This window comes from Bos indicus, chromosome 1 (genome assembly GCF_029378745.1).
Source record: "Bos indicus isolate NIAB-ARS_2022 breed Sahiwal x Tharparkar chromosome 1, NIAB-ARS_B.indTharparkar_mat_pri_1.0, whole genome shotgun sequence".
In the NCBI taxonomy this organism is placed as follows: Eukaryota; Metazoa; Chordata; class Mammalia; order Artiodactyla; family Bovidae; genus Bos; species Bos indicus.
The window spans coordinates 154,542,732-154,570,503 of NC_091760.1; the positions used below are offsets into that span (position 1 = coordinate 154,542,732).

Genomic DNA, 27,772 nt, shown 5'->3' on the forward strand with positions numbered 1-27,772 from the left:
TACTGCATCCCCAGTACTGGCAGTCAACGCCTGCTAAATGTCACTGTCATGGAGACCATAGTTTCTCCTCAGTCACCCTTCTTCCCTTCCTTTATTATTGTCAGTATTTTGGTAAGAATATAAAGCAGACTAAAAGCACTGCCTCCACGGAGGTGATGTATTGTCAGAGGAAGACAGAAAAATCTTTACAGCGGAACATGACAGATAAGTGAACTACTGACTGTGACAGAAGGTGATGACTGCCGCGATCCGGGTGCGGGGGCCGTGAGGAGCGGGCACCGGCGGTCTGCGGGTGACGGGCCCAGGGCTCGCCGAGGGGACACGCTGTCAGTGAGGACTCACAGGAGGGTGGGGAACCAGGCAAGTGGGTCTTACTCCTCTCACTGGCCACACCGTCTGTTCATCCTTCCTTACAGGTTTCAACCAAGACGTCTGGGGAATTCTGGAACTTTGGATATTACTGGTACACAGTGGGAGCTCGGCAGTTCTGGCTGAATTTATAAAAGTAGCATTTTGAAGCAGGAAACAATGTGGAGAAATGAACCAGAGGCTCCTCTTCAAAACGCGGACAATTGCCCAAGGAAATTAAGGAGCATTCCAAATCACAGGAAGACACTGAGGAACAGTCACTCAGGACATGTGAGAGCCTTATTCACACAGCAAACGCAGTTAGGCCCCCCAACAGCCCCCAGGCCTCTGCCAGGGCCCGGGAAGTGGGGGTTCTGGCACGGGTGGGTGGGGGTGCCGCTCCAAGGTCATGCGAGCAGCTCAGAACCCACCTGCAGCACAGAAACCAACTCATATCCCGGGATGGAGCCACGGAAGTGCTTGAACTGGGAAAAATAAACTGAAAAGTTCCCCATGATAAAATATTCTGTGGTTTTGTTTTGGATTTGTGTTCAAATTATTGAAATAAAACAGTAAATCGATTATGATTATGCAGTTAACTACTTGAGTGTATTGACTTCTATAAATTCAATACATTTAACGCTTTAAATCAGCTATAAGATGTCTGCGTGCTCACTTGTGCCCAACTCTTTGTGACCCTTTGGATTACAGCCCGCCAGGCTCCTCTGTCCAGGAGAAATTTCAGGCAAGACTACTGGAGTAGGCTTCCATTTCCTCCTCCAGGAGATTTTTGTGACCCAGGGATCAAACCCACGCCTCCTGCATTGCAGGAGGATTTTTTTACCGCTGAGGCACTAGGGGAAGCCCAATAGGATGTTCACTGTTAATATACGTAAGGAGTAAATGGCGTATTTACTGTGGTTACGACTGTTTAGATTAAAAAGAATTATGCTCTTTTTTTCTAGTGTCAGTTTTAATTTCAATTGTGTCCTTTTGTTATACTTTGTGATTTATAACTTTCAATTTCTTTCAACTATAACATTAGGATGACAAAGAACTCAAAGTAGCACCTTTTCCTTCTGAACAAGGCACTCAATATACAAGAAGAAAAATAAGTGATTAGCTAGGTTCTCTGCACTTAGAACTGGAAACGACCTTTAGAGATTATAGGCTAGTTACGGTCTTGCCAGTCCACCTAGAATCTGACCTAAGGCTGCACGACGGGCCGGGCCTTCTCTGACTGTGTGAGGGCAGGTCAGCGGTGAGGCGGGGCGGCCACTGCCCCTTGCCCGTGGGGCAGGGCACAGACACCTCCCTGCGACCTGCTGTAACACTTTCACACTGTCCATTTGTGGCCTCACTGCCTTTCTAAGCTGACATGCATAGGATTAACAGCTTTGAAAGCTATTAAGAAGGTTTATAAATATTTATTTATAAAATAAATATGTCTCTGTAAAAGCCAAGATTTTGCCTTTACTTGTAAAACAGCAACTATAAAGCAGAGAACTGGTTTATAAATTTTGTTTCGTGTATTGTTAATGAGAACAGAATTAACCATGGATTTTAGTCTCTTCTTTACTTATTTGAGAAAAAGTAAATCACCATGATAATTGGTCTTTCAGTAAAGAAACTCTTTCCTCTAAAACATTCAGAGCACTCTTCACCACAGAGTTTCACAGCTCTCTTTGGCCACCCACAAAAAAAAAAAAAAATCAGTGAACTTTTCAAGAGTGACTTTAAAGATGTAAACAAACGTTGCTTATTTTGAGCAAATGTTGTTACGACAAGCCACACTTTAGCCAATAAATCTTGCAAAAATCACTGGAAAAAAGTACTTTTCACATCAACTTTTTACTTAAACATAAAACATTTACTTATGTTAAATAACAGCACAGAAGTTGAAACGTTATATAAATTAATGCCTAATAAACTACCACCAAATAGGATATCCTACACATGTGATGTATTTTAAAAAATTAGTGCCTGAAGATTCCATAAACAAAGAAAACTACAGACCAATTCCACTGATGAACATAGATGTAAAAATTCTCAACAAAATACTAGCAATTCAATTAACAATACATTATAAGGATCATACACCATGATTAGGTGGGATTTACCCCAGGAATGCAAGGATTTTTCAATATCTACAAATCAATTAGCATGATAACCGCATTAACAAACTGAAGAATAAAAACCATATGATGATCTTAATAGATACAGAAAAAGTTATTGATGAAATTTCAACATTTATGATAAAAAGTCTCTAAGAAGTGTGCACAGTGGGAACCTACGTCAACATAACGCAAGTCCTATACGCCAAACCCACGGCTGACGTCACATGCAGTGGTGCAGGCTGAAAGCATTTCCTCTAAGATGACGCAAGTCCTGTATGCCAAACCCACGGCTGACACCACACTCAGTGGTGCAGGCTGAAAGCATTTCCTCTAAGATGACGCAAGTCCTGTACGCCAAACCCATGGCTGACACCACACGCAGTGGTGCAGGCTGAAAGCATTTCCTCTAAGATAACACAAGTCCTGTATGCCAAACCCACGGCTGACACCACACGCAGTGGTGCAGGCTGAAAGCATTTCCTCTAAGATCAGGAACCAGGCAAGGATGTCCAGTTTTGCCACTTTTATTCAACATAATTTTGGAAGCGGCAAAATTCACTTATTGCTGCTAGCCACAGCAATACGAGGGAAAAAAAGGAATCCAAATGGGAAAAGAAGTAAGACTGTCACTGTTTGCAGATGATATGATATTGTACATAGAAAATCCTAAAGACACTACCAGAGAACTACGAGCTCATCAATGAATCTGGTTAAGCTGCAGGACACAGAATTATGCTGCATTTCTACACACTAACAAGGAATGATCAAAAACAGAGATTAAGGAAACAATCCCTCTTAACGTCACATCAAAAAGAATAAAATACTAAGGAATAAACCTCCTTAAGGAGGCAGAAGACTTGTACTCTGAAAACTGTAAGACACTGATGAAAGAAGTCAAACTTGACAGAAACAGATGGAGAGATGCACCAATGCTTGGACTGTAAGAATCGATCTTTTCAAAACGACTGTACTACCCAATGCAGTCTATAGGCTCAGTGCAATCCCAACCAAATTACCAATGGCATTTGTCACAGAACTATAACCCCAAATTTAAAAAATTGTTATGGAAACAAAAAACCTCAAACACCCAAAGCAATCTTGAGAAAGAAAATGGAGCTGGAGGACTCAGGTTCTTTAAATTCCGAACATATTACAAAGCTGCAATAAAAACAGCATGGTACTGGCACAAAACCAAATACAAGTGCAATAGGACAGAAAGTCCAGAGATAAACGCATACACCTGGGTCAACTAATCTATGACAAAGGAGACAAGAAGAGACAATAGAGAAAAGACAGTCTCTTTGATAAGCAGTGCTTGGAAAACTAGACCACCTGTAAAAATAAGTGAAATTAGGACATTCTCAATGCACAAAAATAAACTTAAAATGGATTAAAGACCTAAATGTAAGACTGAATACTATAAAACTCCTAGAGGAGAACATAGATAGAACACTCTGATGTAAATTACAGCAATATGTTTTTGGATCCATCTCCTAGAGTAATGGAAAGGAGAACAAAAATAAACAAACGGAACCTAATTAAACTTAAAAGCTTTTGCATAGCAAAGGGATGGAGAAGGCAATGGCACCCCACTCCAGTACTCTTGCCTGGAAAATCCCATGGATGGAGGAGCCTGGTGGGCTGCAGTCCATGGGGTCGCTGAGGGTTGGACACGACTGAGTGACTTCACTTTCACTTTTCACTTCCATGCAATGGAGAAGGAAATGGCAACCCACTCCAGTGTTCTTGCCTGGAGAATCCCAGGGATGGGGCAGCCTGGTGGGCTGCCATCTATGGGGTCACACAGGGTCAGACACGACTGAAGTGACTTAGCATAGCATAGCATAGCAAAGGGAACCACAAACAAAATAAATGACAATCTACAGAATGAAAGAAAATATTTGCAAACAATGCAACCCATAAGGAATTAATCTCCAAAATATACAAACAGCTCACAGAGCTCAACATCAAAAGACTAAAAAACTCAATCAACAAATGGGCAGATCTAAATAGATATTTCTCCAAAGAAGGCATCCACAGAGCCAAGAGGCACACGAAAAGATGCTTGACACTGCTAAATGTCAGAGAAAAGCGTGTTAAAACTACAAGGAGGTATCACCTCACACAGCTCAGAAGAGCCGTCATCAAAAAGTCTACAAATAATAAACTCTGGAGAGAGTATGGAGAAAAAGGAACCCTTCCACACTGTTGGTGGGAATGTAAATTGGTGTAGCCACTATAGAGAACAGCAGGAAGTTTCCTTAAAAAACTAAAAACAGAGCTACTGTGTGATTCAGCAATCCCACTCCTGGGCATACATTCGGAGAAAGCTGTAATCTGAAAAGAAATATATACTCCAATGTTCACAGCAGTACTCTGTATAAGAATCAAGACATGGAAACAACCTACACGTGTTCAAAGATGAATGTATAAAGAAGACGCGGAACACATATAACTACAGAGTAACACTCAGCCACAAAAAGCCCGAAATATGCCTCTCGCAGCACCATGGATGGACCTACAGATGACCACACTGCATGAAGTAAGACACAGAAAGACAAACACGATATTGCTTATGTGTGCAATCTAAAACTTATACAAATGAACTTACTTACAAAGCACAGACTCACAGACGTAGAAAACAAACCTATGGTTATCAAAGGAGAAAGGGAAGAGGAGTTGTTCAGTTCAGTTCAGTTGCTCAGTCGTGTCCAACTCTTTGCAACCTCATGGACTACAGCACGCCAGGGCTCCCTGTCCGTCACCAACTCCCGGAGGTTGCTCAAACTCATGTCCATTGAGTCGGTGATGCCTTCCAACCATCTCATCCTCTGTTGCTCACTTCTCATCCTGCCTTCAATCTTTCCTAGCATCAGGGTCTTTTCAACTGGGTCAGTTCTTCACATCAGGTAACCAAAGTATTGGAGTTTTAGCTTCAGCATCTGTCCTTCCAATGAATATTCAGGACTGATCTCCTTTAGGATGGACTGGTTGGATCTCCTTGCAGTCCAAGGGACTCTCAAGAGTCTTCTCCAACACCACAGTTCAAAACCATCAATTCTTCGGCACTCAGCTTTCTTTATAGACCAACTCTCACACCCATACATGACTACTGGAAAAACCATAGCTTTGACTAGACGGACCTTTGTCGGCAAATTAATGGCTCTGCTTTTTAGTATGCTGTCTAGGTTGGTCATAGCTTTTCTTCTAAGGAGCAAGTGTCTTTTAATTTCATGGCTGCAGTCACCATCTGCAGTGATTTTGGAGCCCAAAAATATAAAGTCAGTCACTGTTTTCATTGTTTCCCCATCTATTTGCCAGGAAGTGATAGGACTGGATGCCATGATCTTTGTTTTTTGAATGCTGAGCTTTAAGCCAGCTTTTTCATTCTCATCAAGAGGCTCTTCAGTTCTTCTTCACTTTCTGCATTAAGGGTGGTGTCATCTGCATATCTAAGGTTATTGATTCTTCTCCTGGAAATCTTGATTCCTGCTTATGCTTCATACATCCTGTTATTTTGCATGATGTACTCTGCATATAAGTTAAATAAGCAGGGTGACAATATACAGCCTTGACGTACTCCTTTCCCAATTTGGAACCAGTCCATTGTTCCATATCTGGTTCTAACTGTTGCTTCCTGAACTGCATATAGGTTTCTCAAGAGGCAGGTCAGGTGGTCTGGTATTCCCATCTCTTTCAGAATTTTCCACGGTTTATTGTGATCCACACAGCCAAAGGCTTTGGCATAGTTAATAAAGCAGAAATAGATGTTTTTTTGTGGAACTCTTTCTTTTTCCATGATCCAGCGGATGTTGGCAATTTGATCTCTGGTTCCTTTGCCTTTTCTAAAACCAGCTTGAACATCTGGAAGTTCATGGTTCACATATTGCTGAAGCCTGGCTTGGAGAACTTTGAGCATTACTTGACTAGTGTGTGAGATGAGTGCAATTGTGCAGTAGTTTGAGCATTCTTTAGCATTGCCTTTCTTTGGGATTGGAATGAAAACTGACCTTTTCCAGTCCTGTGGCCACTGCTGAGTTTTCCAAATTTGCTGGCATATTGAGTGCAGCACCTTCACAGGATCATCATTCAGGATTTGGAATAGCTCAACTGGAATTCCATCACCTCCATTAGCTTTGTTCATAGTGATGCTTCCTAAGGCCCACTTGACTTCACATTCCAGGATGTCTGGCTCTAGGTGAATGATCACACCATCGTGATTATCTTGGTCATGAAGATTTTTTTGGACAGTTCTTCTGTGTATTCTTGCCACCTCTTCTTAATATCTTCTGCTTCTGTTAGGTCCATACCATTTCTGTCCTCTATTGAGCCCATCTTTTCATGAAATGTTCCCTTGGTATATCTAATTTTCTTGAAGAGATCTCTAGTCTTTCCCATTCTGTTGTTTTCCTCTATTTCTTTGCATTGATTGCTGAGGAAGGCTTTCTTATCTCTCCTTGCTATTCTTTGGAACTCTGCATTCAGATGCTCATATCTTTCCTTTTCTCCATTGCTTTTCACTTCTCTTCGTTTCACAGCTATTTGTAAGGCCTCCCCAGACAGCGATTTTGCTTTTTTGCATTTCTTTTCCATGGGGATGGTCTTGATCCCTGTCTCCTGTACAATGTCATGAACCTCAGTCCATAGTTCATCAGGCACTCTATCTATCAGATCTAGGCCCTTAAATCTATTTCTCACTTCCACTGTATAATCATAAGGGATTTGATTTAGGTTATACCTGAATGGTCTAGTGGTTTTCCTTGCTTTCTTCAATTTAAGTCTGAATTTGGCAATAAGGAGTTCATGATCTGAGCCACAGTCTGCTCCCGGTCTTGTTTTTGCTGAGAGTATAGAGCTTCTCCATCTTTGGCAAAGAATATAATCAATCTGATTTCAGTGTTGACCATCTGGTGATGTCCATGTGTAGAGTCTTCTCTCGTGTTGTTGGAAGAGGGTGTTTGCTATCACCAGTCCGTTCTCTTGGCAAAATTCTATTAGCCTTTGCCCTGCTTTATTCTGTATTCCAAGGTCAAATTTGCCTGTTAACACACGTGTTTCTTGACTTCCTACTTTTGCAATCCAGTCCCCTATAATGAAAAGGACATCTTTTTGGGGTGTCAGTTCTAAAAGGTCTTGGAGGTCTTCATAGAACCGTTCAACTTCAGCTTCTTCAGTGTTACTGGTTGGGGCATAAACTTGGCTGCTGCTGCTGCTGCGTCGTTTCAGTCGTGTCCGACTCTGTGCGACCCCATAGACGGCAGCCAACCAGGCTTCCCCTCCCTGGGATTCTCCAGGCAAGAACACTGGAGTGGGTTGCCATTTCCTTCTCCAATGCATGAAAGTGAAAAGTGAAAGTGAAGTCGCTCAGTCGTGTCCGACTCTAGGGACCCCATGAACTGCAGCCTACCAGGCTCCTCCATCCATGGGATTTTCTAGGCAAAAGTACTGGAGTGGGGTGCCACTTGGAAACGAACACAGATCATTCTGTCATTTTTGAGACTGCATCCAAGTACTGCATTTCGGACTCTTTTGTTGACCATGATGGCTACTCCATTTATTCTAAGGGATTCCTGCCCACAGTAGTAGATATAATGGTCTTCTGAGTTAAATCCACCCATTCCAGTCCATTTTAGTTCGCTGAATCCTAGATTGTCGACATTCACTCTTGCCATCTCCTGTTTGACCACTTCCAATTTGCCTTGATTCATGGACCTGACATTCCAGGTTACTATGCAATATTGCTCTTTACAGCATCAGACCTTGCTTCTATGACCAGTAACATCTGCAACTGGGTATTGTTTTTGCTTTGACTCCATCCCTTCGTTCTTTCTGGAGTTATTTCTCCACTGATCTCCAGTAGCATACTGGGCACCTACTGACCTGGGGAGTTCTTTCAGTATCCTATCATTTTGCCTTTTCAGTGTAGAGGTTTTAATAAATGGGTGTGTTTTCCTGGAGGTCTGAATAAATGAACGTGTTTTACCAAGGGGTGAGGAGCTCCTTTAAGAAGAGTTTTTGGCACTTCTGCCTGAGAGCAAGAGTCGTCTATGATAAGGGGTCTTAACCATCAGGCAGAGCCGTCAGGAGCCCAGCGTCTTTCTGGAGCTTCTCGCAGCCCCTAGGGCCCAGCCGTGTCTCAGGCAGGCCCGGGAGTTTCGCTGGCCTTCTGGCTCCACTAACCGTCCAAGCTCCTTCCTCCCGTCGCGTCTGTGTTTGCTGTTCCCTTTCTTGGAGGCGCCTTTCCCTGCTCTTTGGCTGCACAGTTCCTTCCTCTCCAACAGTTCTCACCTGAAATGGTACCTCCTGAGAGAGAGCCTTTAGACCAACCCACGGAGGTCTTCATCTAGTCAGATTCTTCCCCCTCTTCTCACTTTAAGGATGACATCCTATTCGCACCTTCTGTAACACGCGACAAACTGAGCACTTTCTCTGCTTGCCTGTTATGGGAAGGGCTGCTGCTCTTTCCTTTCTCCGTCCACCTTCAATGTCGCCCGCAGCTGAGCAGTGCCCGTGCAGGGCGACACGCGGTGAAGATCTGCTGAATGACAGACTCACAATACTTTTAGAAAACGAATCCAGAATTATTAAAGGCCCTAGGAAACCCTTAATAAGTTTAGAGAAACACATAATTCTGCTTTATGAAATGTCTGAACATAATAAATAACCAACTCAAATACTGGCTCAATAAAGATATTTTGATTACTCTTTTATAGATTTTTGAAAACCACTATTTACTCAGAAGTAAAACTTGAGGATTTTAAGGTTAGTCTATTTCAAAAAGTCTATATTTCTGATTGAATGTGAAAACATAACTGAGGAATCACCAATACCTAAATATTAACTACAGTAAACATTCAGCTGGTTAAAATCTAGTGATAAAAAGAGCAATATAGAGTCATGTGTAGATACAAAGAAAAAAACACCCGCTTTTGGTCACTGAGAGAGAAAACACACAGAAATACGACTCTTCAAGAAAGGCAGATTTCAGGGAACGGCTTCAGCTCTTAGAGGGGAAAAAGGACGACAAAACCAGAAGTAACACATTCTTTCTATAACAAAATCACACAAAGAGTATCCTAGGAAATCTGAACAGAACCTTCGACAAGAACATTAGAAAAAGTAGATAAATGGACAATGTGCACTCTCAAAGAGTCAGTGTGTGTGGTTTTAGGTCCTTCCGCGTTCAGAGAAGAAGACATTATAATGGCATTGCCAGAGTGAAGCATCTTCTATCATCATCACCAGGCTTGAATCCACTTATCGTTTCAATTCTGATATATGACATTTTAGTAAAATGACATTTGACATTAAAAAAAAAAGTTGCATGTACAGTGAGGGTTTTGGAATTAAAAAAATAAAAATCTATTACCGGCATAAAATCTGAGTATTTGGATTTTATAATTTAAAAAGCAAAGTCTAACATAAATCCAAACAAAAGCCAAATCAGAACTGGCCAAGCCCAAGAACATTGTACACTATGTTTTATAGGAAGTTTTTGTGTACAAGAATGACAACAGAATTAAGTTATCTTATTTCTAGCAGTTTTCTCCCATAAACAGTAACAGTCACTGCTAAAAGAGATGCTTGCGAACTTACCAGAAATAATTTTTTGACAACATTCTAGTTTTCAAACGGCTGTCAAATTTTTACGGAATAATCTACAGTGTTAATCAATGTACTGTATTTCATCTGTAATAAGTCTTTGTGATAAGGTTAGCACTCAACATACAACACAAATAAGAGAGGACCAAAAAATGAAAATGACTTTGCTTATGTTTCCGTATTAGAATTTTATTTGCTGAAGGGTAAAAGCAGATTTGCAAAATTCACAGTTAACTTAAAACAATAGTTTTAAACCTTTTATTCCGAGCCTTTACTGCCTTCAGGAAGGAAAGAACATCTGGTTATTTAAGGAACACAATATGCTCACATTCTCTATGACTTTTGTTTCTAATTGGGTTTTTAAATTTTTTTTGGAATTTGAACAACTAGTTAGAACAATGTTTTTAATCCCTTCATATTTTTCAGACTGCCCTCCTTCCATCCCCCACTTCATTTAGTGGATTGCTTTTGGAAATCTGCTCAGTGATTCTAACATAACAAAAGACAGGAAACCACGCATCCAGAGTGTGGTCTGAAGAGCCAAGAACAGAAACCGCAGGGTAAGGGGAACGGAGGAGAGGGCGCTACAGACATCTGATGCCCAGTCTCTTCACACATTTGACCACACTGCAAGTAGTTCCTGGGTCACTTACAAACACCTCCGTTTCACTTACTACAGATGCACATAAACACCTACTACTATAAATAAAAGAATCTACATGAGAAGTATCAGTAACTAAGACTCTACCATTTTTAAGACTAATACAAGCTACATGTCTCCGGCAGGAAGGAGGCTGAAAGACCTGGCTGGGTTCTGCCCCTTGATCTGCTGCTGACAAGCTGCACGGCCTTGCATACGTCCTCAGCTCCACTCTCATCCTCAGCTCGCACACAGAAGGAGGTGGTGGTCAGACTTTCTTGGTTCTTTGCAGTTCTGGAATTCTCACAGTCTAAGTGAAATATACTGACTGGATTCTTTGTTGTGTCTGCTTTGTTCCATGGTATCTGAGGGTAGTAACAGGTTTTCAAATAATTCTGTCTGATAGCAAACTAAGGAACTAGATGTCCTTTAACTTTAGACTTAGGGTCTCTTCACTGTCTTGATAAAAATGGCAGCTGACAAATATACCACTGACCAGGGTTTCTGTGGAATGTGGATATGGTGAAGGGAGGTGAAAACAGGTGAGGTGAGATCCACCCAGACTAGAGTCAGCATTCAATTTACCACTGTTTTCTTAAGAGCAACCACTGCAGGACACAAGGCTAAAGCTGTCAAATGAGAGGATCATGAGGAGAGATAACTGATAAAAGATACAAGCAAATCGCTAACCTATGATTCAGCGATTACGCAAATCGCTAAACTAAGGTGCTGAGGGCACTCAAAGGGAAAACACCTGCTTATCTGAGCCTGGAAGGCCTTCCTGGAGAAGGGAGAGCAGATGCTCAGACTCTCAGGACGGGGTGAGCAGAAGCAGGGCCTGGAACCGCTCTAGCTGGTCTGCACGCCTGCAGGCAGCTTGGCCCGGGGAAAGCCACATGGCCTTAATCCCTCTGCACTGAAAAAGCAAGAGGAGAGATAACCCGCTCTGCCCAACACGGAGCTTGGAGTGAGGACCAAACCAAGCGTGGCAAAGGGCTTGGAGGCGTGGAGGAGCATGAGCCTGTGGTTAGCGTCCAGGCCCCTCACCTCAGTCTGCTGGGATGAGACGGAGTTTCCCAGCAAGGCCTACATCTGATGGAGAACAAGAAACAGCCCAGTGTCTCGGGCCCTACTACCGTCTGCCTACATCTGATGGAGAACAAGAAACAGCCCAGTGTCTCGGGCCCTACTACCGTCTGTCCTCAACTGAGCAGTCTCCACTGGGACTGAGAGCTAGTGGGAGGACGAGGCGCTCCTCTGAAGGCTGACGATGAACCAGGGAGGCCCGGAGCTGCGTGTTCATTCCTGTCTTACTGTGTCTGTCAGCAGCGCTAAGCACAACGGCCTCGTGAAGCTGGGACATGGGGAGCAAACTCCCGCCCTTCAAACCTCTTCTTTGCACTAGCTTACAGAGATCTGCCTCTGTGTATATACTCACTCTGATTTAAGTGTTCCATTGCTGCTAATACACAGGAAACATCAAAAGCACTCTGATGTCTGGATTTTCAGAGGATGAGGTGGGGTACTAGCAACACCTGTTCCTCCTCTCTTTATTCCCTCCCAGGAGATCAGTCCTGGGTGTTCACTGGAAGGACTGATGCTGAAGCTGAAACTCCAATACTTCGGCCACCTCATGCGAAGAGTTGACTCATTGGAAAAGACCCTGATGCTGGGAGGGATTGGGGGTAGGAGGAGAAGGGGACGACAGAGGATGAGATGGCTGGATGGCATCACCAACTCGATGCACATGAGTTTGGGAGTTGGTGATGGACAGGGAGGCCTGCTGCTGCTACTGCTAAGTCGCTTCAGTTGTGTCCAACTCTGTGCGATCCCATAGATGGCAGCCCACCAGGCTCCCCCGTCCCTGGGATTCTCCAGGCAAGAACACTGGAGTGGGTTGCCATTTCCTTCTCCAATGCATGAAAGTGAAAAATGAAAGTGAAGTTGCTCAGTCGTGTCCGACTCTTAGCGACCCCATGGCCTGCAGCCTTCCAGGCTCCTCTGCCCATGGGATTTTCCAGGCAAGAGTACTGGAGTGGGGTGCCATTGCCTTCTCCAACAGGGAGGCCTGGCGTGCTGCAATTCATGGGGTCACAAGCAGTCGGACACGACTGAGTGACTGAACTGAACTGAACTGTCCATGGCCTCCTCTATGAGTTCATAATTGACATGAGCTACATATCTGCTTGGGGAGTTTTAGAATAAATGTGTAAATTTTTTTTTTTTTTCCCACTTGTGTCTTCAATCTTATTATATCATTAGAAGTCAGTTCTTTATGGTCAAAGGCTGCTCTGCATGGGTGGGTTATCAGAAGCAAAGTAATTCAACACAAGAGAAGACCAAGACTCAGGAAGCGTGGATTTCACCAGATGACAGGATGTGTGGTAGGAGAGTCAAGACTTGAACCGGTGTCCGGATTCCTAGCTCAGGCTCCTGGTTAGACCCAGGACCCTGCCCTGCAACAGACCTCCAGTCGGCACCAGTGCCGAGTGACGTCAGTTATCATTTGACACGCACTGATAAAGTCGGTGGGCCAGCATTACATACGCTCAGCTCAACTCCCGCCTCGCTGGGCTGGCCAACTGAAACCCCCTTAAAATGTTGCGGCTGTCTTTATTTTCCCTCACAGACGTCACCACGCCGTGACTGGGTTCTCAAAAGCTTTTTCAACATGACCCCATGCCCAGCTTCTCATGTCTCAGAAATACCAGTTTAAGGTCCTAACTTTTGGATACTTACCTTGATTGTTTTTACTTGGTAAGACCCTGAATGTAAAAGTGAGGAATACTGTTTTTTAGATACCTATTTATGCTATTTTTTTTTTTCTCTTAAAGCTTACAGAAGAATTTAATGCTTGTAGAACTGGTTTCATTATTCTCTCTCTCTTCTTCTCTCTCTATATGTGTGTGTGTATACACACACTCCGGGCCGTAGCTGCGGATCTAGTTCCCTGAGTAGGGACTGAACCCGAGCACCCTGCACTGCACTGCAGTCTTATCCACTGGGCCACAAGGGGAGGTCCGTCTACCACCTTCTTGAGCTCAAAAGCATTCTAGAATCACAGATTCTGCTAATAACACTGATTAGTTTAGTATTAGAATTCTGCAACTATAAGCGTAAATGGTTTCTAGGAAGGACAACCATAGCTAGGAAAAAACAAGATGGATGGTTTACGTAACAGATTCATTTCTCCTTTCAATTAAACCAAACAAATCACACAAATGGATAATTCAAATGGCTATTTTAGCAGTTTCTGTCCCACTCTGTATGACTGATAATTCCCAGTGCTGAGCAGGCAGAATTTACCATAAGTCTGTAGATCAAAACTCAGATACCTCATTGACCAGCAACTTCATTCTTTACTCCTTTTATAGATATGCCACTAATCTTGGCTATTTCATATTAAAAATATATACTTCTACAGCCTACATACACATAAAAAATATGGGACTTTATGTTTTTCATAGTCTGACTCCTAAACTTTACCAGAAAAAAGATAAGCTACCTATGTATCAGAGAATTGATGGATTATGTTTCTGATACATAATGAAATTTTGTGCAGGAGAAATGACATAAAAATTGTGCATTTCTGAGAATGCACATAGGCATTAATAGGCACATCAGAAATAGGCACAAGAAAAACAAAAATTTTAAACCAAGCTCAAAGGTTGAGGTCAACAACTGAGGCAAGGACAGAAATGTCTCAGAATCAGGATCACAGTGGACTCGGAGGCCCACATCGATCAGACAGCGCCCTGGCAGCGGACCCGCAGACAGACTGACTCAGAGACAGTTGCACTGCGGCCAGCAGGACCGCAGGGGCCCTGCCAGAGAGCCAAGGGCCGGGTTACCACCCGCCGCCCGGCACCGAGGCCTCCTGTCCCAGGCTGCCTCTCTCAGGCTCCATCCAGTATTTCTGTTTAGCTCTGAAGCATCAAGGAGTCACAGTTTTTTTTTTTTTTTTAGATCACTTAATGTTCTTATTTTCAAGAAATATAACATTAGTTGTAAAAGAATCCACTTTTTCTCTGGAGTATAAAGAAAATTTTGGTGACTTAAGTGCAAAATTTAGATCTTTCCTTCATTAGGTTACTCTTAACCCACATAATAAATATACATTCATAATATGAAATAACTTAGTATTTCATTACATTATAAACTCTTAGAAAACGGGTGTTTTTTTTAGAGCTCTGATGTCTTGGTCTTCACATGATCCTCAAGGTTCTACTAGGGTCAGTTTTGGCTCCGTGTGGGAAGCTGATGGTCACCAAGTACAGTTCCCAGCAGAAGCGGGTACTCAGCCACGTCCTGGGTTCCCAAGGGAGCAGGCAGGCAGGAGGCCCTTCTGAGTGACAACAGAGCACGATCCCACCTCTCAGCCGGCGTCCTCTAAGTCTGCCCGCTGAGCTGCTCGCCCACCAGGCACGGGAGTGTTGGCTTGCGACTCTAAGGCAAATTCTTTCAGCAGGTGATTCATCTGCCACTACGCAAATTTTACATCACGAATCCTTAGAGTCATGAGGAGATGCCAATTTTTCATCCCACTTAACCCTGTGCACATCCCGCTTGGGAAACTTACCTTCGGGTCCCGAAGGAACAGAGCCTTAAGAATCAGTGAGTGAACGTCCCCGATGAGTGGGTAATGCATCAGAAGGCCAAGACAGGTCTGGTAGTTACTGGAGATCACTAAATAGAAGGGAAAAAGTAACTGAGAAGCAGTCCTGTTTCAGGTATCTGTACCAGTAAGAGAAACAAAATAACAACTTAGGTTCAAAGCAGGTAAATCAATAACTCAGCTCGTTTGGATAAAGGGAAGCTGGAGAAGGGATCACTGCCCAGTGGCCTCCGGAGCTGCATGCTGTGCCACGCACACACTCCAGCACGCAGGCCCCAGCCTCAGGGCGGTGCTGGACGGAAGAAGCCGAGGTGTGTGCATGCAAATGCGCCATTTTTATGGCTGTATTTAAATGTCTCTACTTCGCTGCTTGGAAATAAGGAGCAAAAATCTCACGAATGGAAAGGACCAGTTTAAAATTCTCATAAAGTATTATTTACCACGATTATTATACTTCGCAACTTATATATATTCCATTTATTTTCTGTATATATAAATATTACACAGTTCAAAATTAAAGAGAATATAATTTCTTCAAATTATTTGTTTTTCTAAAGGTAACAAGGGATTTAGCAAAGATATCTATGCAGCATTTTCTTGCAGGAAAAGTGTCAAAATCATCACGGAGAAGCCTAACTATGTTCCTTAGACCGACATTTAGGCTTTTTCCCCACATCAAGCTAATCATGGCCGTGGTTATTAGGCAGCCTTTTCCGCCAGTCTGTGTAAGCCGCTCCGTTCCTTGGCCACCCATCTGCCACTGCTGCTACCGCTGTGCCCGTCGGCGACGCTGGTTTCGGGAGCCAGGCTGACGGCCTCCGCAGCACGACTATGAACAAACTTTACAGCTGCAACTTCCTGTGGTTGCAACTGAATCCTTTTTATTAATCAGCATGGTTAGTTGAAAAATATTCCACAAGAAAACAACTGTAATTCACCAGAAACAATACAAGTCACAAAACGATGTTTTATGATCAGAAATACCCTGGGTTCCTAGACTTCCTTTTCTCCTTCTTCTGTGGGAAACATCATTCCTTGCGACAGCTTCCCACCCCTCCCTCGTTCCATGAACATTACGGAGAAAGGAGACAGGACCAGGCAAAATGAATAATTATAATCTATGGAAGGAGCCACTTTATCATCTTCATTTCCATCGCTGATCTGACAGCTTGTAATTTCATGCATCTGCTTTCATTTGTAAAGTACTCACTTATCCGACCCTTTCTGTGTCTGCTCAGACTCTTCTTTCCTTAGTTGTTCATTTTATCATGTTCATACTCAGTTACCTGTTGTCTTTTTTACTGTAGAATTAAAAAACCTAGGATATTCAGAACAGTATAACATTTTCATGTATAGTTTTCTTTGTGATCAAACAAATCAATAAAACTTGGATAATCGATTCGTTTTACAACTCATATATTTTCCCAAATGCTATGATTCTATGTTAGTCACTGGCCCTAGAAGAATCATTGTGTGTTTTGTGAGACAGGCAGGAGAGCTTAATGGAAATGGTTCTGGGCTCAGGATTCAAAGACGGGGCTCTCCTCCTGGGACTCCACTTGAAGACCTCCCGTAACACTGCCTGGAGAGTAAGTGACATGATCTAAGGGACTGATTTACAGCAGCTGCTCAAAACTGGTTGGGAGCAACCTCTCTGAGCTCAAGTTTAGTCATTTAGAAAACAACTTTCAGATTTAAAAGAAATTTACCTGCCTACCTCACTCATTCCAACAGTCATCTATTGACTACCTCATCCATGACTGGCCCTATGTTGGGAGGGTAAGCAGAGAGGAACAAAACGCCATCCTCCCCCTGAAGAAAGCAAAAGCACAGCAGGGCTGATGCCTTATACAGGGAGCTGTGACTGCCGTCACCTCTAAGGCAAGACTGGCCTGCGGACACCTTCTTCATTAGGCGCTATCCCAAAAACCTCACCTACATATGTGATTCCCACGGCAGTCTAACGACAAGGATACAGTTATTATCCCTGTCTACACAGCCATGAAATTAAAAGATGCTTACTCCCTGGAAGGAAAGTTATGACCAACCTAGATAGCATATTCAAAAGCAGAGACATTACTTTACCAACAAAGGTCTGTCTAGTCAAGGCTATGGCTTTTCCAGTGGTCATGTATGGATGGGAGAGTTGGACTGTGAAGAAGGCTGAGGGCCGAAGAATTGATGCTTTTGAACTGTGGTGTTGGAGAAGACTCTTGAGAGTCCCTTGGACTGCAAGAAGATCCAACCAGTCCATTTTGAAGGAGATCAGCCCTGGGATTTTTTTGGAAGGAATGATGCTACAGCTGAAACTCCAGTACTTTGGCCACCTCATGCGAAGAGTTGACTCATTGGAAAAGACTCTGATGCTGGGAGGGATTGGGGGCAGGAGGAGAAGGGGACGACAGAGGATGAGATGGCTGGATGGCATCACTGATTCGATGGACGTGAGTCTGAGTGAACTCCGGGAGTTGGTGATGGACAGGGAGGCCTGGTGTGCTGCGATTCATGGGGTCACAAAGAGTGGGACACGACTGAGTGACTGAACTGAACTGAACTGAAGGGATGAGGAAACTGATCCTTGGAGATGTTAAATCACCTGTCTGGATCACACGGTGATTTGGTGCTGAACCAAGATTTGCAATTCAGAAGTCTAGTGGAAGACTCAGGGTTTTACTTTGAAAGGCCATTGTTTTGAAAATCAAACGACACAACCGATGCAAATAATCACTGAAAACAGAAAAGTCAACTAATATTAGTACTCTTGTGTGCTGTGCTGTGCTTAGTCGCTCAGTCACGTCCATCTCTTTGCGAACCTATGGTCTGTAGCCCACCAGGCTTCTCTCTTTACGGGATTCTCCAGGCAAAAATACTAGAGTGGGTAGTCTTTCCCTTCTCTAGGGGATCTTTCCAACCCAGGGATCGAACCCAGGTCTCCCTCATTGCAGGCAGATTCTTTATCATCTGAGCCACCAGGGAAGCCCAAGAATACTGGAGTGGGTAGTCTATCCTTTGTCCATGGGATCTTCCCAACCCAGAATCAAATTGGGGTCTCCTGCATTGCAGGCAGATTCTTTACCAGTTGAGCTACCAGGGAAGCCCACAGTAAGTGTAAATAGCTTGGAAGATCCGCATAACCCAGTCTCTAAAGCATCTTGACACAGGCACTTGTTTGGAGGAACCAGGGCAACAGTCCTATGTTATTACAACTTGAGAAAACTTGAAACTATGAGAAATTATACGTTTTACAAATACAAATACATAAAATAAGGATGGTAAATAATGTATTAACATTCTTCTTGCATAACAAATGAGGGCACAAAGGCTCTTCCTCCCATTTCTCCCATCCATCCACCCACTGAATGTAACGAATGCTACCTCAGCAGTTACTAACTCCCGGGCCAGGCAGCAGCACTAGGGACGTGGTGGAGAATGAGTCTGAATTCTGAAAGGTGGCAGAACATGCTACCCTGAAGTATGGCTGTAGGTATTTCAGGACGTGCCACCCCACAGTAGGCCACTCTGGGATACTGATTATTTTGAGCTATAGGCACTTGGAATCAGCAAGCGCAGGGAGAGGCTTTCTCTGAACTCCCCTTACCGTTAACTCCCATAAATGCTAGAAAAGGAACTCAGCTGTCACAAGTCCATCCAGACAAACTCTGTCACAAAGATACTTTCCATTTATTCTTCTCAGGGTCAATTCATCTGTCCTAAAATTCATTTCAGTTCAGTTGCTCAGTCGTGTCCGACTCTTTGCGACCCCACCAAGCCTCCCTGTCCATCACCAACTTCCAGAGTTCACTCAAACTCACGTCCATTGAGTCGGTGATGCCATCCAGCCATCTCATCCTCTGTCGTCCCCTTCTCCTCCTGCCCCCAATCCCTCCCAGCATCAGTCTTTTCCAATGAGTCAACTCTTCGAATCAGGTGGCCAAAGTATTGGAGTTTCAGCTTTAGCATCATTCCTTCCAAAGAACACCCAGGACTGATCTTTAGAATGGACTGGTTGGATCTTCTTGTAGTCCAAGGGACTCTCAAGAGTCTTCTCCAACACCACAGTTCAAAAGCATCAATTCTTTGGTGCTCAGCTTTCTTCACAGTCCAACTCTCACATCCATACATGACCACTGGAAAAACTATAATTCATTTACTCTCCCCTAAGAAGCTACACTCCCCTCTCCTGTCTCTATTAAGTTGATATTTAATCCTGAAATCCAAAGCCATCTCTTTGAGGGTCGCTGATTATCCCCCGGGTATCTCCCATAAACACGTGACATGTATGTGTTAATCAACTTTCTTGTCTATCTTTTGTTAACTTTTGTTAAAAGAATCCCAGAGTAAAACCTAAACGGGCAGAGGTTAAGTTTCCCCTCCCTCCTGTCCCCTGCTTTCAGATAATGACATCTCCAATTTACTAATGAAAACTTGTATTTCCAGAGCATTTTTCATTTGTAATTATGTCCCAGAACTGTTGAATAACTGAGGCCAATTTAGCATATGTAAAAGAGAAAAATGCAAGTTTTTAACAAGAATAATAGAAATCTGATAGAATGAAATTTTAGTTTTGATCTTTATAGTAAACTTTTCCTGAACCTGAAAAACTCATCCACCACACTGTTCCTTCTCCAGTGTTAATTCAACCAGAGCAGGACAATGACACAAGCAAAAGACTGAAAAAAAAAAAAAAAAAAGATGAAACTTTGCTATGTACCTGCAATTGCAACTAAGGATGTATGTGCTTTACTGAGATGATCATATTCGTCGACTTATGAATGTGGTATATATTGCATGGACTGATTTGCAGATCCTGGAACATCCTTGTACCCCTGGGATAAGCCCCTTTTGACCACGGGGCATGGTCCCTGTAGCGCGCGTGAGACTGGCCGGCCAGGGCTCTGCTGCACTCTTGCCTCCGTGTTCATCAGTGATGCTGGCCTGTAATTTTTTGGCGGGATCTTCCTCTGGTTCTGGTATCAAGGTGAGGGTGGTCTCATAGAGTGAGCTTGGGAGCATTCCCTCTTCTGCAGGGTTTTGAAATAGTTTCAGAAGGACAGGTGCTAACTCTTCTCTAAATGTTTGCATATGCACACAAGGATGCACATGCTTTAAGAAAAAAGGACCGAAGCCACACACTGAAGAGCTTCTTTACGGAAGGCTAAGACAAAGGTGAGCGGTATCTAGGAAAACCTATGGAATTTGAAATTGGATGATCTAGATTAGATCTACATCAGAATGGTGGCTGGTCATTTACTGTGTGTGAATCTAGGCAAGCAACGTAACTTCACGAAACCTTTATTCCTCTCATTTATAAATAGTGCTTACCCTACCTGCAGGGCTTCCAACAGAACGGCAGGGATGTGAGGTCGTGTGCTTCCTCATCTGGCTTATCTACTGCTAAATAAACAGGACTTCCTTCACCCTCGTGGCTCAGCTGGTAAAGAATTCGCCTGCAATGCAGGAGACCCCGGTTCGATTCCTGGGTTGAGAAGATCCCCTGGAAAAGGGATAGGCTACCCGCTCCAGTATTCTTGGGCTTCCCTTGTGGCTCAGCTGGTAAAGAATCTGCCTGCAATGCGAGAGACCTGGGTTTGAACCTTGGCTTGGGAAGATCCCCTGGAGAAGGGAAAGGCTACCCACTCCAGTATCCTGGCATGGAGAATTCCATGGACTGTATAGTCCATGGGGTCTCAAAAAGTCAGACACAACTGAGCAACTTTCACTTTTACTTTTCACCTGAAGCAGAACTGACTTGGCTGCCTCTACCTTTAAATGGCCTACAACTATTCTGGAATGGTTCTATGAGAGCTGGTTTAAATAGTTTCTCCGTAGTAACAAACAAAAAAATAATGGAGACTGTTAACTTACATATAAGTCGAAGTTAACTGTACTTATAACTGAAAAATTTTGAAGTGAAAGATATTCAAATTATTTAATTTCACATTTAGATGTACCTTCCCAAGATAACAAGATGGGCTAAGAACTACTATTTCTAAATTTTTTAAGTCATAAGCACAAACAATGTGCCTGGAAACTTGCCATGTGCAACTACACCCCAGCCCTGAAACTCAATCCTCCACCCATACCCACATTACTCATCTCACACTCCTGAAGTTATATCAAAGTTTTTGGTTAGAAAATTTTTTTGTTTTCATTTTTATAGTACATCATAATTACTCTTTTTTCTTCTATAGCCTCTTTTCTTTCCTGTAGTTTATAACTGCCTGCCTTTACATTTGCTTTGTTATGTATATATCTGTGTGCTTAGTCACTCAGTCTGTCTAGTGAAAACTATGCTTTTTCCAGTGGTCATGTATGGATGTGAGGTTGGACTGTGAAGAAAGCTGAGTGCCAAAGAATTGATGCTTTTGAACTGTGGTGTTGGAGAAGACTCTTGAGAGTCCCTTAGACTGCAAGGAGATCCAACCAGTCCATTCTAAAGGAGATCAGTCCTGAGTGTTCCTTGGAAGGACTGATGCTGAGCTGAAACTCTAATACTCTGGCCACCTGAAGCAAAGAACTGACTCAATGGAAAAGACCCTGATGCTAGGAAAGATTGAAGGCGGGAGGAGAAGGGGATGACAGAGGATGAGATGGTTGGATGGCATCACCAACTCGATGGACGTTGAGTTTGAGTGAACTCCAGGAGTTGGTGATGGACAGGGAGGCCTGTGTGCTGCAGTCCATGGGGTTGGAGTCGCAAAGAGTTGGACACAACTGAGTGACTGAACTGAACTAAGTCAGTCATGTCCAACACTTTGTGATCCCATGGACTGTAGACAGGCTCCTCTGTCCATGGTACTAGAGTGGGTTGCCATGCCCTTCTCCAGGGCATCTTCCAGACCCAGGGATCGAACCCTGGTCTCCCGCACCACAGACGGATTGTTTGCCATCTGAGCCACCAGGGTAGCCCTGGCTGCTGGATAAATGCTGGTTAGAAGAATGTATGTGAGGCCTCTCCATCCTCGTGGACACAGAACCAGGTAGCCGCCATGTCTGAGGGGGACAGTCATCATACTCTCAGGAGTCTGTCGCTTGTGCTAGTCAACAAGTTGTAAAGTTTGGAGGCTTCTGTCCTCACAAACTCACTGTGATGTGAGACAGTGAACTTCTAGAATGAAAGAGGCTGCAGTCTGGCAGCTTGTGAGCTACATCCAGCTGGAGAACTGTTTAGCAGTATTTAAAAAAATTTTGATCAGTTCCTGATATTTAAAAATGAGAATGCTCCTCAGGAAAATGTGGATTTCATAAAAATCTTAGGAGCTGGTAACCCTGGTCTGGCATTCCCGCGTGGCAACAAGCAGCCGATGCTGCACGGGTGTGCCCTTCGCAGGGGGCTTGGCCCTTCACTCTGCTAGGGCTCTCACTGCTCCCAGCGGTCGGACGCCACTTGTGACTGACTGTATACAGCCATGTACACACAGTTAAGATGAAGTTAACTCCCACAGTCATATACACCTCCTCTGTTCTGTCAGTCTGGCTTTTCTCCTGAGGAGACTGCTCGCGAGGTCCTGGGTCTGCCCCCGCTCTGAGGACGCCCTCGCCTCCTGCCTGTGCGGTGCTCCTCCTGCCTGTGCGGTGTTCCTGTTCCCCAGAGCGCTGAGCCGCGCCCCGCTCTGAGGACGCCCTTCGCCTCCTGCCTGTGCGGTGCTCCTGTCCCCAGAGCGCTGAGCCGCGTCTTTCTTGCTTCATGCCCTCAGTTTGCTGGAGCACATCCCTCCAAAGGCTCTGTGCTCCTGAGATGAACTTTTTAAAACTTCTGTTTGAAAGATGTGGACATTAGTTAACAGTCTGGTTAGGCAGAATCCTCTAGGTTGGGAATATTCTTCCCTCAGGATGTTGGTACCACTGCTGTAGAGTTTCTTGGTTTCCAGCTGGAAAGCCTGAGACCACTTCAATTCCTAATCCCTTCTGCGATCGTGTTCTCTTCTCCTCCCCCACATCTTGCTCTGTAAACTGATGATGAATGCCTTGGTGTGCATCTGTTTTCATATGTAACGGGCCCTTTCAATCTAGAAACTCCTGTTCTTTTGTTCAACTAGAAATTTCTCTTTGTATCTTTGATGATTTTCTCGTTTCTACTCTTCATTTTGAGTTTGTTATTCCTTTTTTTTTTTTTTTTTTTTTAAAAAGAAATCACCTTAGCTAGATGTTGGATCTCCTGGCCTGGTCCTCTTAATTTTCTTTATTTTCTGTTTCATGTACTTCTTTCTGAGACACTTTTCCACTTTTATATTCCAGACATCTATTTTTATGATATTTTAATTTTAAATTAATTTTTCCTTTGAATTATGTATTTCCTAGATCTCTGAGAAGTGTTCTCCCTACTGCAAAGGCTCTGTGGCCTGCAAATTGGTCTCTTCCTGGCTGTGTTTTTCAGATCTCTGCTTCCATTTGGAAGCTCTCCTCAAACGCGTTGTGTCTGGGGCTCCCTGCTCCTGTGTAGGAGTGGCGAAGTATAAAGGTGTCTTGAAGCCAGCTGTGTGTGCACAGGCGGGTGGGTCTGTGAATGCTGATGACCAAGGCCACTCAGGTCATCCCTGAGCCTCTTCTCTTGTGCTAACTAGATTCCTTCAGAGAACATTCTCCCAAACTCTTCCTAGAGGGAGACAAACTGGCTTCAATGTCCTGAGAAAGAAGGCCAGCGGTTCAAGGTCACTGAAATTCCCTGGGGCCCTGGCTAAGACCCCCTTCACTACACTGTCCACAGAGGGCAAATCCTGAAGGCTGGAGATCTGCATGTCTGCTTCTTAGACTTTTAACCAGTTCTTATTTTTCAGTCTTAACTCTTTCCCTCCTCCTGCCAACTTCCAGAAGTACCTAGCACTGCTAATTTCCACACTTTTAGAAATTTTACGGGTTATTTCCTGGCTTCCGCCATGATCAATTTTGAATTTCCCTTTCCTGGACATGCTAAGTCAGTTATCACTCACCCATCTGTTTCTCTACTTCCAAAACCGCCATAATTTTCTTCCTAATTCTCTGCATCCTATGGGTTTATGCTATTTCAATAGGGTCTCAGGAGCAAAGAAGGCAAATGCAGGATCTTAACATAAACATCTCATATCTGATATCCCTGTCATTTTAATGACACTTCTACTGAGCATCTGGGCAAGCAAACTGAAGTAAAAGAAGAATCGAGGTGGGGAGGCACCTGCGTGGAGAACTGGGGAACTAAGCAACTGGGAGGCAGAGATCACCATCTTCCTTTCTCTCTGCATCAGAGAGCATGGCCCCCGTCACCCTGCAGGACTGTGTACATTCTCCTTTGGTAGCAGCACAGGGACATGGAAGCTTGAGTAATTCTGGGTAAGAGTCCAGTGATGCATGCAATTTTGCTGGCTTTTGCCCATAAAAGGTGTCCTAGAGTTCCTGAATCCACCTGTCATATTGCTTTCTAGGGCAAGAGAAAACTGTGGAATAGGAGTAAGTGCGTGGAAGGTAAAGATTATGGTACCAGGATATAAGACCACCTCTTTAGTTTCATACAAGGCCAGAATGGGGTATCAATTTTGAACATGGAATAGAATTTGACTAGGAAATTAATTCTCCCTTCATATCTCTATTCCTAGAGCTGTATAAATTATTTTGAGGCAAAAAATAGACATTAAAAAGACAATGTGACACAGGAGAATGCCCCAAATCCAAAACACTGACACCATCGATGCTAGATCGATGCAGAACAAGCATTTTCCTGCCTTGCTGCTGGGGATGCAAAGTGGTACAGCCATTCTGGAAGACAGCCATGTGTCTTCCAGGCAAGGAGCAGGACAGAACAGTTAACTTTGTGTTTCCAACCTGACCGGCCTAAAGCATGCCCAGATAGCTGGTAAAACGTAATTTCTGGGTGTGCTGTGAGTGTGCGGCTGGGAGAGATGAGCCCTGGACTCAGCGGACTGAATAAAGAGATCCAGCGTCGCCAGGAAGGGGGCATCATCCTGTGTGCAGGGAGCCTGATGGAACGACAAGCAAAGAAGGTGGGCTCCTTCTCTCCTGGAGCTGGGAGGTCCATTTCTCCTGCCCCCAATACTGAGCTCCAGCATCTCAGGCCTTGGGATCCTGGCATTTACATCACCAGCCGCCTGCTTCTCAGGCCTTCAGATTTGGGCTGAATTATGCCGGGAGAAATATCAATAACCTCGGATATGCAGATGACACCACCCTTATGGCAGAAAGTGAAGAGGAACTAAAAAGCCTCTTGATGAAAGTTAAAGTGGAGAGTGAAAAAGTTGGCTTAAAGCTCAACATTCAGAAAACGAAGATCATGGTATCTGGTCCCACCACTTCATGGGAAATAGATGGGGAAACAGTAGAAACAGTGTCAGACTTTATTTTTCTGGGCTCCAAAATCACTACAGATGGTGACTGCAGCCATGAAATTAAAAGACGCTTACTCCTTGGAAGGAAAGTTATGACCAACCTAGATAGCATATTCAAAAGCAGAGACATTACTTTGCCAACAAAGGTTCGTCTAGTCAAGGCTATGGTTTTTCCTGTGGTCACGTATGGATGTGAGAGTTGGACTGTGAAGAAGGCTGAGCGCCGAAGAACTGATGCTTTTCAACTGTGGTGTTGGAGAAGACTCTTGAGAGTCCCTTGGACTGCAAGGAGATCCAGCCAGTCCATTCTGAAGGAGATCAGCCCTGGGATTTCTTTGGAAGGAATGATGCTAAAGCTGAAACTCCAGTACTTTGGCCACCTGATGCGAAGAGTTGACTCATTGGAAAAGACTCTGATGCTGGGAGGGATTGGGGACAAGAGGAGAAGGGGATGACAGAGGATGAGATGGCTGGATGGCATCACTGACTTGATGGAGGTGAGTCTGAGTGAACTCCGGGAGTTGGTGATGGACAGGGAGGCCTGGCGTGCTGTGATTCATGGGGTCGCAAAGAGTTGGACACAACTGAGTGACTGATCTGATCTGATCTGATGCCACTGGCCTTCCCGGTTCCCAGCTCGCAGATGGCGGACTGTGGGGCTTCCAGGCCTCAATAACTGTGTCAGTCAACTCCTGTAAGGAGTCTCCTCTTATGTCTCTCTCTCTCTCTCTCTTTCTCTCTCTCTCTCTCTCTCTCTCTCTCTCTCTTCTACTGGTTCTTTTTCTCTGAAGAACCCTGAAAGCAAAGGCTTCCACTGACAGGCCTCATGGGGCAAACTGCCCTCCCCACAGCCGCCTGTTGCCGAGCCGGTAAACTGGACTCCCCGAGAGTTGCTGCAGTCAGGGTCTCGTGCCAATGCTCTGGTTATGGCCTTCCGCGCATTTCTGTTACGTCTCCTCAGCTGAGGCACTGGGCAGTGGTCCTCTGCAGATGCCTCTGCCAGGATCTCCTGATGGTCGCAGGGGAGGAAACCACGGAGACCCTTCACCCCCAGTGACTGAGCACCCAGTACTCTTCCACCCCTGGCCTCTCCGCCTCCCCAGTAGGGTCCTGGCTTAGAAGGGAGAAGGGGCTGAAGCTGTGGAGCAGGGAGGGCCTTTAGGGCAGGGAAGTACTCTGCGTCCTGCTACAGTGGTGGCCACACCCACTCAAAGTCCAGCGCCAAGAACGGCCTGAGGGTAATGCCAGCCTTCGGGCGTTTGTGATGAGTCCGTGGCACGACGGGCCTGCTCTGGCGAGGGGTGTGGGCAGCACAGTGGGCTCTGTGTGCAGGTGAGTGTGTAAGGGATGCTCTCTGTATTTTCCACTCAATTTTGCAGCGAGCTGAAAAAGTCTCTAAAAAATAAAGTCTGTTTTATTAAAAAATCTAAACAAACAAAAAAAGACAATATGTTATTTTGGTATATCAACCTATGTTAGTGAAATACAGAAGATTTAAAAACTATTATAAAACACAAAGTAATACAAACGATACATTTATAATCCAAAGGGTACGTTGATATCTACACCTGAGATGGTCAATATTTACTGTTTGAACAGGAAGAGAGTTGACTGTCAGGAGTTGCTTCAACATCCCTTCAAAAATAAGATCCCAATTTGTGCTTTGGTACAAACTCCGAGGTACAACATTGTGATCTGGGGGAGTCTTTACTTCTAGTTCCCAAAGGCTTCCACTGAAAAGCTTTACAAGCTTTTCCAGAAAAGACAAAATATATTCAATTTGTGGTTGAAATAAAGTGCATTTTGACATCAGTATAATGTTGAACATGCTTTTAACGAGAAAACAGAGAAACAGAAATTCTAGGGTAGGACAGATGGAAAGACTGGCAGATAGACAGATAACGGCTGAGGAGGAAGGGGAGACCTAAAATGAAATAAAAAGAAGCAATATTTTAAACCACGAAGAGGACATAACTGTCAGTCCAGGCTGGGCCAGGAAATGACTGAGGAGACAGCTACAGAAGGATTACAGTGCTGGCTGAGAACGAGGCAGGGAGTGGGCTCCAGCGTCAAGAGGAGACTTTTCCATTTACAAAGTGTTCAGGCAGAGAGCTAATTAAGAGAGACAATAAAC

The 27,772-nt window shown here is 44.1% G+C and overlaps 1 protein-coding gene across 15 annotated transcripts in view; it reads right to left on the reverse strand.

Moving 5' to 3' along the window:
- The window catches only part of TBC1D5 (TBC1 domain family member 5), a 592,732-nt gene that overhangs the window by 130,854 nt on the left and 434,106 nt on the right, over nucleotides 1-27,772 (reverse strand). For all 15 annotated transcript variants that reach the window (XM_070772644.1, XM_070772249.1, XM_070772468.1 and 12 more), the window contains one exon: nucleotides 15,287-15,393. In XM_070772644.1, coding sequence (XP_070628745.1) covers nucleotides 15,287-15,393 — 107 coding nt within the window. The remainder of the gene's footprint in view (nucleotides 1-15,286; nucleotides 15,394-27,772) is intronic.